At 39.9% G+C, this 19,940-nt stretch overlaps 1 protein-coding gene across 1 annotated transcript in view; it reads right to left on the bottom strand.

The window, feature by feature from the left end:
* hunk (hormonally up-regulated Neu-associated kinase) overlaps nucleotides 1-16,129 on the bottom strand; it is a 74,802-nt gene extending 58,673 nt beyond the window's left edge. The window contains exons 1-2 of the mRNA XM_060833184.1: nucleotides 15,360-16,129; nucleotides 4,302-4,594 (exon numbers count right to left, since the gene is read on the bottom strand). Coding sequence (XP_060689167.1) covers nucleotides 4,302-4,594; nucleotides 15,360-15,584 — 518 coding nt within the window. The 5' untranslated portion in view covers nucleotides 15,585-16,129. The remainder of the gene's footprint in view (nucleotides 1-4,301; nucleotides 4,595-15,359) is intronic.
* Nucleotides 16,130-19,940: the final 3,811 nt, after the last annotated feature.

The raw sequence follows: 19,940 nt of genomic DNA on the forward strand, positions 1-19,940 counted from the left end.
CAGGGTCAAAGGCACAACCCTGAGGGAAGTACAGGAGCACAGGGACCTTGGCGTTCACATGCATAATTCTCTGAACATGGACAGGCAAGAATCCTTGAGTTTATAAATAAAGGCATGAAGTGAAAAAGCAAGGAAGACATGCTACATCTGTACTAAACATTGATTATGCCACATTTGGAGTGTTGTGTTCAGTCCTGGGCATCTTATTTAAGAATGATGTTAAAGTCCTGAAGAGAATGAAAATGAGATTTTCTCAAATGATAGCAGGAATGAGATATTTTAGATTCAAGGAAAGCTTGGAGAAATTGGATTTATTCTGCGTGGAGCAGAGAAGATTAAAAGATGACCTTATTGGGAAGTTCAAATTCAAGAACAATTTTGACAGGGTAAAGAAAGATATTCTGTTTTTACTCGGTATGTCAGTAACTAGGGGTCACAATTTCAAATAAAAACTGAAAGTGCTGTGGATAGTGTAAACCAAAAACAAAAACAGAAAATGCTGGAAATGTTCAGCAGGTCTTGCAGCCTCTGTGGAGGGAAATCAAAGTTAAACTTTTGGGTCCAGTAACCTTTCCGCAGAACTGAGGTTCTGAGGAAAGGTCACCAGACCTGAAACGTTAACTCTGATTTCTCTTCACAGATGTTGCCAGACCTGCTGAGTTTTTCCAGCAATTTCTATTTTTGTCACAATTTCAAGATTGTCAGTGAGAGAGCTAGGCGTGAGATGCAGAGAAACATTGAGCGTTATTGGGAAAGTAATTAACTTAGAGCCCTGCGAAGATAGTGTTGGAGAGTGGGAGTAGCTGGGTTGGTCTTTTGGGAGCTAGTATAGATGTGATGGGTCGAATGGCTTCCTTCTGAACTTAGAATTCTACGATCCTATGATTCCTCATGTCCCAAAGCCGGCCAAACTGGGGTTGCCTGCATTCACAACATCTAGGGTGGGACTTCTGCCATCTCCAGAAAGTTCATCTTTTGGCTTTTGGAACCAGGAAGATGGACTAAAATATCAGATCATCGGATCATAACAAATTAGAACAGGAATAGCTATTAAGTAATTTGATTCTCTTTTTCACTCAATCAGGTGATGGCTGATCGTCCACTCTCCATCTGCTCTCCATTTCTCCATATTATCTTTATATCCCATGATTCTGATAGTATTCAGAATTTATTCATCATTACCTTCATTATTTCTCCTGGTTCTGAAGCCATTACCCCTTAGTTCTAGACTACCCAACCAGGGAAACATCATCCTAGCATCTGCCGTGTAAAATTCACTTAAAAACTTTATGTTTCAATATGGTGTCAGTTTATTCTTCTAAATTCGAGAAAATATAGGCCCAGTCTACTCAATCCCTCGTCAGAAGAGAATCCCTTTACCCAGGAATCAGTCTAGCGGACATTCATTACATCTCCTCTAATACTATTATATCCTTCCCTCATTAAGAAGATGAATATGCTATTTCTTGGTTCTATACCTTGTATGTGCTTCATGATTTGAAAGCAAAAATCATATATTTCTTCAGGCTATGAACAGATTTCTGAAATAGATGCAATACTAAGTTTCACAGAAATTGATTGAAGAAAATTTATATCTTTGTAGCATTGATGCCTGATTAAATGGCATAAATTCCTGAAGTAGTTAACAGGCAATAAATACTGTGGCACTTAATTTTTATAGAGTCAGGCTGACTTTAGAGGATTGTAAAAATGACAGCGGGGCCCAATTTCAGGCCTTGATTCCTGGCATCAGCAATTTTCACTGCACAGAATGAGGGCACAGGTAGTGAGTCAACAGTCCACATTTCTGCCCTGGACATCTCAATTGTGAGGGTAGACATCTCAATTGTGAGGGTAGACATCTCATAACACCACATGCCATCTCCCCACCCCCTCAATTTTCATGGGATCCAGCCAACTTCTTAAGGACTCATGGTTCACAACTCCACTGGAGTCGCTAATAGGACCATAAGACACAGGAGCAGAATTAGGCCATTGGGCCCATTGAATCTGCTCCACCAGTTGATCATGGCTAATATGTTTCTCAATCCCATTTTCTTACCGTCTCCCTTTAACCCTTGATCTACTGACCAATCAAGAAATTATCTATCTCTGACTTAAGTACACTCAATGACTTGGCTTCCACAGCCTTCTGAGGCAATGAGTCCCACAGACTCACCACTCTCTAGTTGAAAAAATTCCTCCTCATCTCAGTTCTAAAGGACCATCCCTTCATTCTGAGAATGTGCCTTTGGAACCTAGTCTCTTCTACTATTAGAAATATTTTCTCCATGTCACTCTGTCCAAGCCTCTCAGTATTCTGTAAGTTTCAATCAGATCCTCACTCATCTTTCTAAACTCCACTGAGTACAGACAGAGTCCTCAACCATTCTTCATATGACAAGCCCTTCAGCCCCAGCATCATTCTAGTACACCTCCTCTAGTCCCCTCCAATACCAGCACATCCTTTCTTAGATACAGGGCCCAAAACCACTCATAATATTCCAAATGTGGTCTGACCAGAGCTTATGCAGCCTCAGCAGTACATCTCTGTTCTTGTATTCCAACCCTCTTGAATTAATGTTCATGTTACATTTGTCTTCCCAACTGCCAAATGTTAACCTTAAGAGAATCTTGAACTAGCACTCCCAAGTCCCTTTGTGCTTCGGACGTCTGAAGTCCTTCTCCCTTGAGAAAATAGAATATCTCTCTATTCTTGCTACCAAAGTACACAATCTCACGCTTTCCCACATTATCACTTCTTTACCCACTCTCCTAAACTGTCCAAATCCTTCTGCAGCCTCCACACTTCAATACTAGATGGCCCACAATCTATTGCTGTGTCATCTGCAAACTTATTCATATTATGGATTTGAAAACATACTGTAAGTTTAAAAATTCTTACTCAGGTATCCTTACATGCCCTACGCCCCATGTGCCCTCTATGTACCTTCATATCCCTATATATTTTCCTTGTCACCTATGTCCTTCAAGCTTATTCATATATATATATATACTGATTGCAGAAACAATGAGGTAATAATAACGGCAAGTCCTGAAACACTCAGGAAAAAAATACCCTACCAGTTTGCAACTTTATAAACACATCATTCAGGTACTTCATAATGTCAATAACTGAAGCTTTACCCAACTTGATTACTCATAATGTTCAAGATAAACATATATTGGAGAAACAGACAAAAGAAAAATGTTCTATAACCTCATAAAGGTGTCCATCAAACAAAACTAACATATCACTTCAGGCTGTGTAGACAGACCCCTGCTGAGTTGTTCCCAGTAGGAAGCCTTGGAAGACAGCCAAGTATTCATTAATAGGCCACCTGGAGAAACAGATATCTAGCCATATGTTTCTGTTGATTTCTTGCCACTCAGGGAAGCTGTCTGCCAGAAACTAAAATAATGAGTGCAGGAGGTATTTATGTGGAGACCCGTCTGCTGAATTAACTTTCATTTCATGAAAGCAAAAGTCAATATCCATATTTCAAAACACATTAAACAACTTCTCTATATCTCTTGGAATTGGTAATTGCATTGAATGAGTACATAGAACAATGTGAGTTACTATTATCAGAAAATAATGTACAGTTGGAATTTCAATGTTATAAAATCAAGAATTCTGAAATGCAAGTTATTCATTCAAAATACCAAACTATTTAAGATACTTTAAGTAAATATACATCTTTCAACATCTGACAAGTTATTTTTGTACCATATTGCTGTTGTAGGTAAAGCAAATAATAATCATTTACTAAATCAATAACGAATATATGTCAGAAGACAAGGCCCATTGAAACTCAAGTCTCTCAGATTGATTTTCCTAACACATCAACATCACACCACCAACATTAATTGTGAACAGCATGAATGTTTTTGCTTCCATTACCTTATTGGTGTATAATTCCAAATCCAATTACCACTTGAGTAAAGGTGTTCATTATGCTGCTCATTTAACATTTCCTTTGTCTCATTTGCACTTGTACACCACTTTCTTGAAACAGTTTTAATTGGGTTGACAGATGAATACACATAAAACTCTTCCATTATCCCACCTGCCTTTTTGAGGTATGTCTACTGACATATTTGCATGTACTGGCATGTCTTTTTGATGTTAAATACAGAACCACTCAGCCAATTACATTCAAGGTAGGCATTGTAAAGGTTGCTAGGCTCTATAATAACTTCTCAATGGGCTGTTTCACAACATTGTATATAATCGTTGACAGCAACAGAAGATTATGAACAATTATAATTGTTCAACACACGCACACACACTCACATACCTGTGGACCACTCCTGCCCGGTGTAGATGTTCCACTGCTAGAGTAAGCTGCTTGATGTATCGACATACCTCCGCTTCTTCCAATATTTTTCTGTCATATATTTTGTGCATCAAGTTGCCTCCCGTGCATAGCTCCATCACCAAATAGTAGCTGTTCTCTGTTTCTAATATGTCCAAAAGCTGTGTAATATTTGGATGCCTAATCATTTGGTGAATCTGACCTTCTCGCCGTAGATTCTTTGTTACGTAGGAGTCTTTCTTGGCTTTCTTCTTATCAATGACTTTTACAGCCACCTAACAATTTACAGAAGCTATGATTAATGTTCAACATGAATAGCACTGCAGTCTATCTATGTAGATAACTGACTAGTTAAGTTATTTTAGAAAGATGATGGCTCAGAATTCCTGATCAAAATTGGAAATCCAATTTCTGACCCTGGGCAGATAAAAAAAATACACATTTACCAATGGAGAAGGTTAGCCAGGAGTTAGAGATGGTTATAATTCCTGTAACTTTCCCCGATTAACCATGTTGGGGGAGGCCATGGCACAGTAGTATTGTCACTGGGCTACCACTCCTGCGAGGAGAAAGTGAGGTCTGCAGATGCTGGAGATCAGAGCTCAAAATGTGTTGCTGGAAAAGCGCAGCAGGTCAGGCAGCATCCAAGGAACAGGAGATTCGACGTTTCGGGCATAAGCCCTTCTTCAGATTCCTGAAGAAGGGCTCATGCCTGAAACGTCGAATCTCCTGTTCCTTGGATGTTGCCTGACCTGCTGCGCTTTTCCAGCAACACATTTTCAGCTACCACTCCAGCGACCCACATAAAACACTTGAGCATCTAGATTTGAATCCTAATACGGCAGATTGTGCAATTTGAATTTTAACAAAATATGAAATTAAAAGTCTAATGATGATGTCAAATAATTGTCTTAAAAATGTATCAGGTTCACTAATACCCACTAAGAAGGAAATTGGCTGGCCTACACATGACCTCAGACCCACAGCAATGTTGTTGACTATTAACAGCTCTCTGAAATAGTGACATCTACCTGGCAACGTGGAAAAATGCCCAGGTGTATGCTATACACAAAAAGCAGGATAAACCCAACCCAGCTAATTACTGCCCCTAATCTACACTCGATTATCAGTAAAATGCTGGAAGGGGGTCATTACCAGTGCTATGAAGCAGCACTTACTCAGCAATAACCTTCTCGCTGACTCTCAATTGGAAACACAGTAACAGAAGTAGGCTATTCAGCTCCTTAAGTCTGTTTCACCATTCAATGAGATCTTGACTCATGACTAACTTGATATACCTGCCTTTTACCCATACCTCTTACCTATTTTTCTTAATCAACCTGTTTAAATATGTTATTGCACACCTCCGAAGCAGATGGGACTGGTTCACTTGGGCCTACCAGTCCAGGGACAGGGGCACTACCATTGTTCCACAAGATGGCTCTACCAATATCCTTTAATATCTTTGCTTAACAAAAATTTAGCAGATTTAAAATTAACAACTGATCTAGCATCAACTACTATTTGTGGAAGAGTACCAAATTCCCCACTCAGAGAGACTGACTGCCAGGAACTAAAATAATGTGTGCAAGGGGTACTTGTATGGAGACACGTCTGCTGAGTTAACTTCTCCCATCCTTTGTATGTCAAAGAGCTTCCTAAAATCTCTTCTGAACAGTCTGGCCCTAATTCTCAGATTATGCCTCCTAGTTCCAGAATCACCAGTGTAAATGATTTACCTTTATCTACCCTATTAATATCTTGAAGACTTCAATCAGATCACTCCTTGGCCATCTACATTCTAGACAATACAGGCCTAATTTGTATAATCTCCCTCTATAACTTAATCCCTGAAGTCCAGGTATCATTCTTAAATCTATGTTTTGCTCCTTCCCAAGCCAATATATCTTATTTAAAGCGTTGTGTCCAGACCTGCTTACATTACTCCAAGCAGGTCTAACTGGGATTTTGTATAACTGCAGCATAACTTCTACATCCTTAAACTCCAGTTCTCTAGTTATAAAGGCCAGCATCCACTAACTTTCTTGATTATTTTCTGCACCAGTTTGTGACATTTCCAAAAACCATGCACCTGAACTCCAAGTCTCTTTGGACGTCCACTGTATTTAACACCATACCATCTAAACAGTACCGTGATCCATCCTTTCTCAGTCCAAGATGGATAACCTCACACTTGCTTTCATTGAAGTCCATATGCCACAGTTTTGCCTATTCACTATACCTTTGTAATTTTATGCTATCATCTATACCATCGACAATGCTGCTTTAACTTGGTGTCATGAGAAATTTGTATATATGATGGCAAGGCTTCTCATTACAGCCTTGGTTCAAGCATTGACTGAAGAGATGACTTGCACATGTGAGAAGAGAGTGACTGCCCTTAACATCACGACCACATCAAACTGATTGTGGTTTTAAGGAGCACTGACACAATGGGAATCAATGGGAGTCAGGGAAACATTCTCTCCTAGTCGCACAAAGAAAAGTAGTTGTGTTTGTTGGAGGTCAGTCAGCTCAGCTCTATGATATCACTGCAGAGCTGTTTTGATCACAGTATTCCAAATTGTGCATTGACTGAGGCTCAATGTAGCTCAAGTATGATTTCTATCATCATGTATTCTACTATTCCATATGAAGACTTACATTCCGTAAGCTTTTTAATGCTTTTCTGTGTCAGTTCATAATATTTTAATCTATGGGTCTTCAACTAACATTGAACGGCCACTTTCTAACTTTGCACCACTTAAAAAGTTCAGTCTTTTTAGGTCTAAAGTGGATGACCTTGTAAATGCCTGCATTAATGTCATAGCTTTGCCCATTCCTTTTCCATTTATTGAAAATGCTTTGTAGATTTATGCTTCCATCTACACTGCTTACAATGTCATCTATCTTTGAGGCATTGACAAATTTGCATAGAAAGCATTCTATCTGTTATCTAAGTCATAAATGATTACAATAAATTATAATGGCTTCAACTCAAATCCTTGCTCGATATCACTCATCACATCCAACCAATGAGAGCACACGCCTATTGTCCCTACTCTCTGCCTCCTGTCACTCAGCCAATTTCCCAACCAAGCCATTTATTTGCCTTCATTTCCATGAATTTCAACTTTAGCCAATAGTCTCATATGAAGGACCTTGTCAATTGCCTTCTGGAAATCCATGTATTTGCATAATTCTATGCTCACTGAGAAGGTACATGTGTGTGTTGCTATCGATGACTTTGGTTTATCTCATTGTGTCTTAATTTGAAAATAAGTTAGAATCAATTCCAAGAGGGTCCCACATTTAACATAAATTGCTGGAAAAACTCAGCAGGTCTGGTAGCATCTGTGGAGAGAAATCAGAGTTAATCTTTCGGATCCAGTTCTGAATTGAATTTTCATGGCTTTATTATTTTTCAATGAATTATTTATGCGGCCATGATTATACCTGCATGAATCCATTCTAACTCTAATTTAAATTCACATTTGATGGATTCTGAAGATGGGAGGATAAAAGAAGAAACTGTCAGAATGCTGTTCCAACATTCCAAGGTTGTACACTTGTGGAAGGGCTGACAGCAATTTACTAAAGCTCATGATCATGGATTCAGTCACTAACAATCGTTTTGCATTACTTTGCATCTACGTTCAGAATAGAGAAGGATGACATTGAGACGGAAATCTGGGCAAGGTGCGGTGCTATACTTGAACAAGTTAGCATCAAGAGGGATGAGGTATTAAAGGTTTTAGCAGGCTTAAAAATGGATAAATCTCCAAGCCCAGATGAGGTGTATCCCCAGGCTGTTGTAAGAATACAAGGGAGGAGATAACACAGACTCTTACATTCATTTTCAAGTCCTCACTGGTCACAGGAAAGGTGGTACTATTGTTCAGAAAAGTAGGGATAGACCAGGAAACAATGGGACAATGAGTCTAACATCAGTGGTAGAGAAACGATCAGAAAGAATTAACCTCCACTTACAGAATGATAAGTTAGCATGCCTCTGGCAGGGGCAGATCGTATCGAACATATCTGGTTAATTTTTTGTGGAGTGTGGTTGATGTACTTGACATGGACGTCAGTAAGGCATTTGATAATGTCTCACATGGGAGACTGGTCAAGAGGAAAGAGCCCAAGGGATCGAGGTTAACTTGCAAATTGATCCAAAATTGGCTTAGTGCCAGATGGTGATGTTGAATGTTGCTTTTATGAACGAGTGCCTGTGTCAAGTGGCGTTCCACAGGATTCAGTGCTGGATCTCTTGCTGATTGGAGTATACAGTAATGATTGAGACATGAACAGAGGAGGTATGATCAGTACCATTATAAATAACTTGGAAAATGGTGGTGTGTTAAAAATCAAAAAGAATGCCTTAGGCTAAAGAATGATATAGATGGCTGGTCAGGTGGGCATAACCATGACAAATGGAATTTAATCTGGAGAAGTGTAAGGTGTTGCATCTTGGGAAGATTAACAGTGTAAGTAAATATCTAATATGTTGCAAGATTCTAGGAAGTGCAGTGATCGGACGAACCTTGGTGTACATGTCCTTCAATCCTTTAAGGCAGCAGGACAGATTGATAAGGTGGCTAAAAAGGAATATGGGAGATTTGCCTTTATTAGTCAAGGCACTGAATTCAAGAGGAGGAAGGTTTGGATGGAGTCGTATAAAACTTTAGTTAGGCCATACTGAAGCACTTCATACAGTTCTGGTCACCTTGCTATGAGAAGGATGTGATTGCACTAGACATGGCACAGAGGAAATTCACTGAATGATATCTGGGATGCAGTGTTTCAGCTACGAAGACAGATTAGAAAGTTGGACAAGGCTGAGGGGGAAACTGTTTGAGGTGTGCAAAATTATGAGGGCCATAGATAGGGTATACAGTGTAGGACAATTTCCCCCTAGTAAGGAGTCAATAACCAGGGCACATAGGTTTAAGGTAAGGGGCATTAAGGAAATCTGAGGAATTTTATTTTCACCCATAGGGTGGGGCTATCTGGAACTCACTGACTGAAAGGGGAAGAAACAGGAACCATCACAACATTTAGCAATTTATATAAAACCTTGAAATGCTGTAGCAAACAAGACCGTGGGCCAAGACCTGGAAAATAACATTGGAGTAGAGAGGTGTTTTATGACCAGTGTGATATGATAGGCAGAAATTCTCTCTTCAAGCTGTAAAACTCTGTGTCCAAATATACTTCAACACACAATTGGGAACATAGCTGCTAATGTTATAGCTTTCCAAGGAGTAAAAGTAGCATAAGATACTACGAAGAGTTGCTGAACGTCTTTGACAATTAAACCTCAGACTAATAAAAGTCTTGAAAGAGGAAGATTTACTAGATAGGTTCAGTATCTGGGTAAACCATGGATAGTTCAATTATGACTTATGTGGATTCATAGAGAAAAGTGACTTCAAATCAGAATTCATAAGAGACAATTGATGTGGGAATTGCTGATGAATCTTTGTCAGATTTATTGCAGCCAAAGGAAGACCTGACTCCAGAGAAAGCTATTCAGATGATAAGTGAAGCAGAACTCCAGAAGCAACACTGATCAATCCTATGAGAAGATTATCAATTTTAATACAGGAGATGAGTTGAGTCCATTTAATTTTTAAGGTACAAAAGCACACATAATATACATGACAAATCAGCACAGCAAGTAAGACAGACACCAGATACTAAAACATGGAGCAAAGAAAATTCAAAAGCGCAGATAGTGCCTGATTATTAAAAGTGAATGCTTTATCTGCCATATGATAGATTACTTTTAGAAAACATGCATAAGTGGACCATTGTTTCAGAAAAGCAAGAAAAAAGTAGTGACTAATACAGAGAGGTTAATGATGTAGAGTAGTCTGTGATAGAAGAAAGAACAAAAGTGTTCCTGGAGGAAACAGGTGATCCAGATCTTAAATTTTGGCAAGCTGATATATATATATATCAATTGTAAATTAAAAATGAGGTTGGGAGGGAGGGATTATGCCACTATATTATAAGATAGTTAAACACTACCTACAATTGCAAACAGTGCAACTATTGGGTTCAAGGTATGCTACAAGCAGCCCTCCAATATAGAGGATGCCAAATGATACAAAAATGTATGCCTACTTCATGATCAGGAACTCTCAATCATGTGAGAAGTCATGTCTTGACCTCAGTCTTCTTCAAATATGTGTTAAGGAACTACTGGTCAAGAAACAACTGGCCAGAAGACAGCTGACAGAGGATTTCAGATGGGTCCCTAAATTCATGATTGTACTGAATCAAAAAACTGATTGGTTATGTTGACATAAGAAACTTATTTCATTTTGTAACAAGATGGGAACCTGTAACTAAACTGGGTTGGCTTAAAAAGCTGGAAATCACAGACGTTTGATGAAAATCAAAAACAACAGTCCTTCACGTAGCAAAACTACTAGTTTTCTGGGAGAACAGCCAAATCTCCAGATCACTTGAATTTGTACAGTCAAAAGCTTATGAGAAACGGGGCAGTAGTAAATGTAAATATATACACTATCTTACAATATCAATAATGGATGAACCAACACGAATGATGTGTATGTCTGAAAGAGTTAATACTGCAGATTGCCATAAGCACAACCCACTACAATGGTATCATACAGACCTATGAGCAGAACAGCTTAGGATCGCAAAAGAGTAATGTCATGCCCTCAAAGTCTTGGTAACAATATTCATGCTATAAAAGTAACCTGTACCTAGTTACCAACATGCAACAAATTATATCTTCAATACACGCACTAGAAACCCGACACAATGATACTGTTCAAAGGAGAATATGCTGACTTTGAAAATGCAGTAATCTGAATGACTCAAGTACCCTTAGAAGTGCAGTATTGTGGTAATTTCAAAGTGTAACGTTCTGCACAGCATCGTGGGTTGAAGGGCCCATTCCTGTGCTATACAGTTCTATCTTTTAAGTAACTTGCATGTTTGAACACTCTACTTTGGTCAAATGAGCTGGTCGTCTTATGGAAATGCTTATGATTGATCAGTGATTGATGGTTGTGAGTGAAACCAAGTGTTGGCTGAAGGTTGGTTAACAGCAGAACAATGTTGCTACACTATTGGATTCAGTGCCAAGAGTCGTCTAATGATTAATCAGAGCAGAAAATGTGACAACTGTGGCCCATTCAGCTATTTCTTGATATGTGTATCATGCCAACCCTTTCACCTCCGGTTTTTCATGCCAACTCCAGAACCCTTGATCCCCAGATTCAACCACTCTTCTCTAATCATCTCCACACATCCTCCCTATCCAACCATCACTAAATTTCAGCCTCATCTTTAACCAATGTTATGTTTCCCCCTCATTACCACTTTCAACAAATGCTTTCCCGTCTTTCAAATAACACATGTCATTACTTTAATAAGGAAATAAGAACAAGAGAAATAGGAATAGCAGTAGGCCACTTGGCCTCTTTGCTCTACCATTCAGGAAGATCATTGCTGATCTGATTGTGCCTTTAACTCCACTTTCCTGCCTGCCCCTTGACTCCCTTGTAGATCAAAAATCTGTCTAACTCAGGCATGAATATATTCCATATCAGTTCCTTGTAAAAGAGAATTGCAAAGATTAATGACTTACTAAGAGGAGAAATTCTTCCTCATCTCAGTCTTAAATGAAAATTCGATTATTCTGATACTCGACTCCCTAGTTCTAGTTTCCCCCATAAAAGGAAATGTCTTCTCAGTATCTACCCTGTCAAGCTCTTTCAATATCTAATACATTAATAAGATCACCTCTCATTCTTCTGAACAAATTAAAACTAGACATCCTCGGAATCAATGTGGTGAACATTCTCTGATTTGCCTCACACGCAAGAATCTCCCTGCTTAAATAAGAAGTACAACCTCATCAACTCCCTGCACAGTATAGGAAGATGTCCTTATTGTTATACTCCATTCTCTTGCAAGAAAGGTCATTGTTTCATTTGTCTTCTGATTTATTTGATGGTGATTTTGTTTCAATTCATGTGTGGAGCACTCAAATCCTTTGAAACCCAGCATTCTACAGTTTCTCTCCATTTAAACAATATTCTACTTAACTATTATTCCTGCCTAAGTGAACAAGCTACATCTACTGGACAATACATCCACTGGTACCCCATGCTGCTTATTACATTCTCAAAAGATTTTTTTTGCAAACATTTCGTCCCCTTTCTAGGTGACATCTTCAGTGCTTCAGAAAGGGGATGAAACGTTTGCAAGAAAAACTCCCAGCTCGGCGAACAGAACCACAACAACGAGCACCCGAGCTACAAATCTTCTCACAAACTTTGAATTCTCAAAAGAAGATAGTAAAACATGAACTCCCTTTCATAATACAATGTTGACTCTGCTTGATTATATTATTATTTTTTGAAATTTCCAACTACTACTTCCTTAATAATTGATCCCAGTATTTTCCAATGACAAAGATAAACAAACTTACCTATAGTTTCCTGATCTCTTCCTTCTGTCCTTATTGTGGTGTAGAGAACACCAGGAAGGTGGCGGCACGGTGGCACAGTGGTTAGCACTGCTGCCTCACAGCGCCTGTAGACCCGGGTTCAATTCCCGACTCAGGCGACTGACTGTGTGGAGTTTGCACGTTCTCCCCGTGTCTGCGTGGGTTTCCTCCGGGTGCTCCGGTTTCCTCCCACAGTCACAAAGATGTGTGGGTCAGGTGAATTGGCCAAGCTAAATTGCCCGTAGTGTTAGGTAAGGGGTAAATGTAGGGGTATGGGTGGGTTGCGCTTCGGCGGGTCGGTGTGGACTTGTTGGGCCGAAGGGCCTGTTTCCACACTGTAAGTCTAATCTAAAGGTGCAGAGATGATCCTACTGATAACTACAGAGAAGGTTCTGGACATAGGCAGGTGGTGATGTGCCTAGTCATTGGAGCTGGGAACATGAAGTCTCTCAGCTACATGTATATAGAATTAAATATCACACAATCACATGGCATACAGCTCTCACTCATGTTGACCTGATGTCAGCAAAGAGGGAAATATTATTAAAACAAGCTTCTTCTTACTTTGACAAATCTAATTCCTGTCTTTACTCTCTCACAGGCCCTTCAAGAGTGTGACAGGGGATGATGCTAGAGGGCAATATCTACTCCTCCTCAAGGGTGCACTGTATCGGAGCTCATTAGGACCATACACTAACTTAGATACTCACATGTCAGTGCCAGATAGTTTGGGATTCACCTGCTGCTTCATCCTTCACAAATGAATTAGGACAGAAGGTTAGGGAGGTGGAGGAGAGGAATAGCAAGGGAGAGTCTTCAACAGATTCCATTCATTGACCAGAAACTGAACTGACTAACTATATAAATATTCTGGATACAAAAGCAAGTCAGGGACTAGGAAACCCGCCATGAGTAACTCACCTCCTAATTCCCCAAAGCCTGGTCATCACCTATAAAGCTCAGGTCAGGAGTGTGATGGAATATTCCCCACTTGTGTGGATGAGTGCAGCTTTTTCCAACATTCAAGAAACTTGACATCATCCAGGAAACTGCAGCCTGGTCATTTGGCACCACATTCTGAAATATACACTCCCCCATCACCAATATTTAGTGGCAGCACTGTGAGTCATCTACCAGATGCACTGCAGAAATTCACCAAAACACCTGTAACAGCACTTTCCACCTGCAAGCTCTCTTCCAAGATACTTAGCAACCTGGCTTGGAAATCTACTGCTGTTCGTTCACTGTTACTACATTAAAGTCCTTGACCTCCCTCCCTAACAGCACTGTGTGAGCACATACACCAAATGACTGCAGCAGTTCCAGAAGGCAGTTCACTACCACCCTCTCAGGGGTAATTAGAGAAGGGCAATAAATGTTTGCCCATCCAGCAATGCCCATATCCCCGAATGAATTCAAAAAATAACTGTAACAAAAGCTGCTGCATGTTTTCTATTTTAATAGAAAAGTGTCCCTGTTTTCTTTCCTCTATAATCAATTGTATACTTTGCCATCCTTGTTCATCAGAAGAGTAGATTAGGCCATTGTGCAGTTGCGCAATTGTGCATTCTAGTGAATACCCATTGTCTGATACGTCAGGGACATGTACTTAGACCGCAGGGATCATTTCCCACATTGGTTTGACTCTCCATTTACAGCGCCAAGCTGACTAAAAAAATCTGGTGAAGTTCACCAGGATAATCAGGATGATGTTAGCTGAGTTGAAGTTTTTAGTTAAGTTAGAATAATTCTTTGGATTTTGCACAAAATGCATATTTTGAATTGAACACTTATTATAACTTTAGCTCATCTAGACTTCAGCTAAAAATATACAGAACTATATATATCCCAAATGAAAGAAGGAGATTGAATGGCGTTGAATTAAGTGGATTCGTGAAGAGGTTATCTGCAAACCCATATAATCATTGGCATTCTTTGTTTTAAGTTAAACAAACAGAATTCATAGAAAGATATGTGCAATGACAATCGCCACAAACTCACTTACAAACATTGTTTTGAGTTTCATTCAGTGCAGATTCTGCTAAAAAAAAACCCAGAAAATGTATTGAAAGTGTCAACTGCCCTTTCACTGTAGTTCCGTTTGTCTAATCTATTTCCAGGTCGCTGACCAAGGCTCCTCATCACTGCTTAATACACTGCTGACCAAAGGTGTAACTCAAAGGGGAAGACCCCACTGAGAATAGTTCTTCCTGACATGGTAACACGTCTCTGATCACGTATCCATCACATAACTTTGGGCCAAGGGTATCCATCAAGGATTAGGAAGCATTTGAGCAGTGGTGCACACCAGAGGTTGAATTTACCGCCTTCTTCCCAGATGCCTGGTGTGCATCCCCAACGCAATGTGGACCGGGGGAATTATTGAAATGCACTATCATTGTGATGCATCTGAAAACACCGGCGATCCTGCTTATTATGTGTAAAAGTATTCACAATTTTGGGGGGGTATATAAACGTTACAGTATTCCAGCCAACTGACACGCGTGAAGGTAAAATTCAAAAGCAGAAGCGAGCCGGAGGGAACTTACCTTCTCCCCGGTCAGGACATGTAACCCTTCCCGAACTTTGGCGAAAGATCCCTCGCCTAACTTCCTCCCAATCAGGTAACTTCCAACCCGCTTGGTGTGGTGGAAATTCCGGATCGCCTCTCGGGAGACGCGGGCGACGGCAAGTGGAAGGTGAAGGGCCGAGGTGGACGTGTGCAGGTCTCCCAGGGAGGGATTGTCCAAGCTCTCCCCCGCAGGGGCTGGCATTGCCTCGGGCTGCTGCTGCTCACAGGGATACCTCTCCCGGGAGCTCGGTCCGCACTGACAGACCCCAAGTCAATCAGCTCCCCTCCGGCCACTCACTAATACAGCATTGCAGTGAACAATGCAACCTTCGAGGCAACTTTCACTGACAAAAATCCAGGGGGAAAAAAAATGCAATTCCGTCAGCCGAATTCCTTTCTTTCTTTGTTTTATTTTCCCACATTGTTTGTTTCTCAGCTCATGTCAAACGCAAATCTCCAATCCGTCAGTATTTCCTGTGAGCCGGGGCTGTGTGAACTTTCCATTCAATCAACCCAACTGCAACTTTTTACATTATTTTCTTTTCCAACGACAGATAGCCCTCTCCCTCCTCTTCAGCTTCTTCGGGCCTCCGTTCGATGTCAGCAATGGGTCCTGTCCACTCGGCTCCGGGGGGGGCTTAATACAAAAAGGACACTTTTCCCACCCCCTTCCACCTCCCCGCCAGCTCGGTTCAGCTGCGGCGCTGTAATGTTCTGCTGGGATTTTGTGGTGTTTCAGCCCGTGGAGCGCTGTGCGCGCACACAGACACTCACTGAGCCGCAGGAAGAAAAACCCACTGCTGATTTCATCTTTCAAACTTCTCAGATTTCCAGAAGGCGGGAGCGGTGTTGGCCTCTTCCTTTTGTAAACCAGGAGGAATGATTCGTCTCTGGAGTTTATGCTGGTGGCAAATCCCCCTCCCGCCCCCCATCCTGCCTTATTCTTTCCTCGACCTTTTTAGTTTCAGGGTCTCATCTGCTTCTTTTAAAATCGTTTGATTTTTCATCCAGTAAACTGTTTTCCTCCTGTTTTCTCCTTCATTGCCCCCCTGACCTGATTGATCCGTTTGGTGGCTGCGTCCCCAAGTTTGTGGAGCAGGAATAAGTTTTACTTTTTTTCCAGCATCTGTCCCCTTCGCGGGCTTTAACTCAAGGAGAGCCCACATTGGACACGGAAAGTTGACTCTGTTTCTCTCTCCACTGATGCTGCAGGACGTGCTGAGCTTCTCCAGCACCTTCTGTTTTATTTCAGATTTCCAGCCCCTGCAGAATTTCACATTGGCCTCTCTTCATGTTTGCTTTGTCTCCGTCCCCATGTCCTCCTCAGACAAAAAGTGTGTGCTGGAAAAACACAGTCGGTCGCGTAGCATCTGAGGAGCAGGAGAGTGGACGTTTCCAGCATAAGCTCTTCAATCTTTCTCCCTGTCCTCTTGATGTGTTGCAGTTTCTGGCTGTCATCTCTGATACTCTTTCTTGGTTCTTTCTCACTGTCCATGCTCTCTAATTTTCAGCCTTAATTTCTCTCTTCCCTCCCGCTCCCTTATTTATTCTCCTAACCTTCCCTTGTTAACTCTTTTTCTTCTGCATTACTCCCTTCGATGTATTACTTCACTCCCATTTTGTTTTAAGCTGCTTATTCCAAATTGTTCCATTTTACTTCAGCCTCCTTCGATTTATGCAGATCTCATCTTCGCCTTCTTTTAAATACTTCATCCTAATGCCACTTGCTCCAAACTCTTATAAGTAGGGCACACTGACCAAAAGCTAATTCTAGATCCCATTGGATTAAACGTTTGACTCTATATAAATGGGTAGTGTCCAGAAGTTCTAGATTCAAGACTCATTCCAGGACTTGATGGTCAAGGAAGATGCATTCATAACACAGCAAAACAGATTACATACCAACAAATCCTTCCAATAAACACGAATGACAAGTAGTGAGATTGGAAGAAATCTCTGGAAAGAGATGGAAAGATATTTTCAGTTTCTTCAAACACTGTCCATAGAATACAAACACATAGGAAAGTACAGATTGCCACAGCAAATGGGACTCCCTGAGTGAATTGTAACACTATCCAAATGACACTTCATTGTCAGCATCGGCAAAAGTGGCACCACCTAATTATTCTTTCTTATGTTCTGAAGATGCTAAATGCTATTATCTGTGAACAAATAAAATTACATTTCTGTGATGACAATATTACTGTATCACTTAGTACCTGTATTGGCAAAAGTAAAAAGTGCAATATATTTCATCATAATGGGAGCTTTTTCTGAACCCATCTTCCTAGTTAAGTTGGTTTTAGCAGTGCTGGATCCTTTTGCAAAACTCCCGACCATCTAAGGCCATATAATCATATAATTCTTTATCATTTTCTGTTTCTGCTTTACTGATTTAGTGGGGGAGGTGTGCATTGGTCTGCAGAATTGCAGTCAAGATGTTTACATATTCAAAGCACATCCACCCGCATGGTGTTAAAATCCAGCCTGACCCTTTTTGAAAGAGAAGACAATACTTATGAAGAGTCAGCTTCATTCAGCTGTTAACACCTCTGAATCAGCATTTTGCAGGTTCAGTGCTCTCCAGCACCATAATGAAAGGACTGCTGCACCTTCGAAGGTGCTATCCTTCATACCAAGCTCACTATACAGTATTCATGTGAATGTTTAAAATTTCATGGTGGCATTTGAAAAAAACAACAAGGAATTTTCTTAGTGTCTGAGACAACATTCCTTCCTCAGCTGAGACCACTAAGTGCTAATGAAATGTTTATTCATTCATTTATTGTAATTTGGGAGATCATATTGTGTGCAGAAGAGATGCATTTGCCTATGCAACATATAATTGATTATAATTGCACGTTGAAAAGTTTCTGTCTCTTGCAAGTGGGTATAACTGCGTATTGGTTACTAGACTAGTCCAGAAGAGGACCAGACTAATGAACTGGAGGCAGTTTAAATCTGCCATGGCATTTTGGGAATTTGAGTCCAATTAATTAAATATATATGGATTGAATATCTACTATTAGTAACAGGGAATGTGAAACTAACAGACTGTTGTTAAAACCTCATTTGCTTCACTTACCTGCTCTGGTCTATTTATAACTCCAGACCCACAGCTATGTGGTTGACTCTTAACTACTCTCTGCAATGGCACTCAATTATATTAAAGAAGGCAGATCATCACTATCTTCTCAAGGGTAATTGGAAGTGAGCAATATACGCTGGCATTACCAACAACATCAACATCCTGTGGATGAATTAAAAGCATTTGAAGACAGTTGTGTTTTGTGCAAAATGTTTTAACCAGAAAGCAGTTTGGGAAATACTGATTGACAAAATGTATTAAGACTTTCTGTTTCAGCAATGGCAATGAACATAGACCACTTTTTGATATTGAGGATATGTTTTATTTGGACATTCAATATGCTGGAGGGCTGATGTTTAGTGATGCCTCTTGTCAGACGCGATACAACAGCTGGAATTAATCAGCTGTAGTTTCAGTCAGGCAACTTCTTTTGTGAACTCCACTCATTTTAGGTCTGTATTGGGGAGTGTCTTCCTGCTGAACATTTACACTTCCAACTTCTAGAGTGTTTTTAGATGCATATATATAACAAAAAACGAAATTCTCAACATATAAGCTTTTCCATATTGCATAAGCATAAAGCTATGTTTATTCTCTAATGTTAAATGATTGTGTGTTGAACACATTAAGCTATTCAAGTTGCACTAACTTTCATATAAAAGGAAGAATGTTCAGTTTCAGTGTTTAAAATTTATGTATCTGAGTGGCAACAAATGTATTACCCACTTTATCTTCAAGTTATGTCCTTTAGGTTCTGAAAGGAAAATAACCTTGAGCAAGTTCGGCTCTTGCAGTTGCACTCTTGCCATTATTCTGTTCTGTATTGTCTATTGCCAAACTATGTAGGTTGATGATGAAATTCTATGTATGAAAACAGGGTGGTTTCATTGCAAACGCCTTTAAAAAAAGCTGTTTCAAAAACACAGATTGTTGAGCATGCTGCTTACAATGACACTGCTGTGCTAAAGTCCATGAAACTGTCCTCTACACAGCAGCATGATTAAATTCAGCAAAATATCTTTAGGCTCTTTACATTCAAGGAAAGCCGGTAGATTTTCTGACACAAAGGCACTAAATGCATATTTACTGCATTGATATTTTGTGTTAAAGTAGCCCCTTTATTCTGGTTGTTCTGAGCAGAATTATGATTAATCATATGAAACATATCCTTAAACTAAATTTTAATGAGTATTACAAGTTTAATATTTTCAGCCTCTAAACATTAGCTTCTGTGTGTAAATATGTCCCCTTGATCTGCAGTAATAAAATGTAGACCCCCAATACTTTTCTTAGATACTACATTATCCATTAACTTGGTGTGTGTGCCTAATGGTTTCTTGGCTGAGGTTGACAATTTGCTAATTAATTCATGCTTAATAATGAAACAAATTGGATAGGTTGTTAAAGTCTCAAGTTTAAAAATTCCAGTTGATTAAAATGAATTTACTCAAGTAAAATAGATGAGCAAGA

Source organism: Hemiscyllium ocellatum, chromosome 12, assembly GCF_020745735.1.
Source record: "Hemiscyllium ocellatum isolate sHemOce1 chromosome 12, sHemOce1.pat.X.cur, whole genome shotgun sequence".
Lineage (NCBI taxonomy): Eukaryota > Metazoa > Chordata > Chondrichthyes > Orectolobiformes > Hemiscylliidae > Hemiscyllium > Hemiscyllium ocellatum.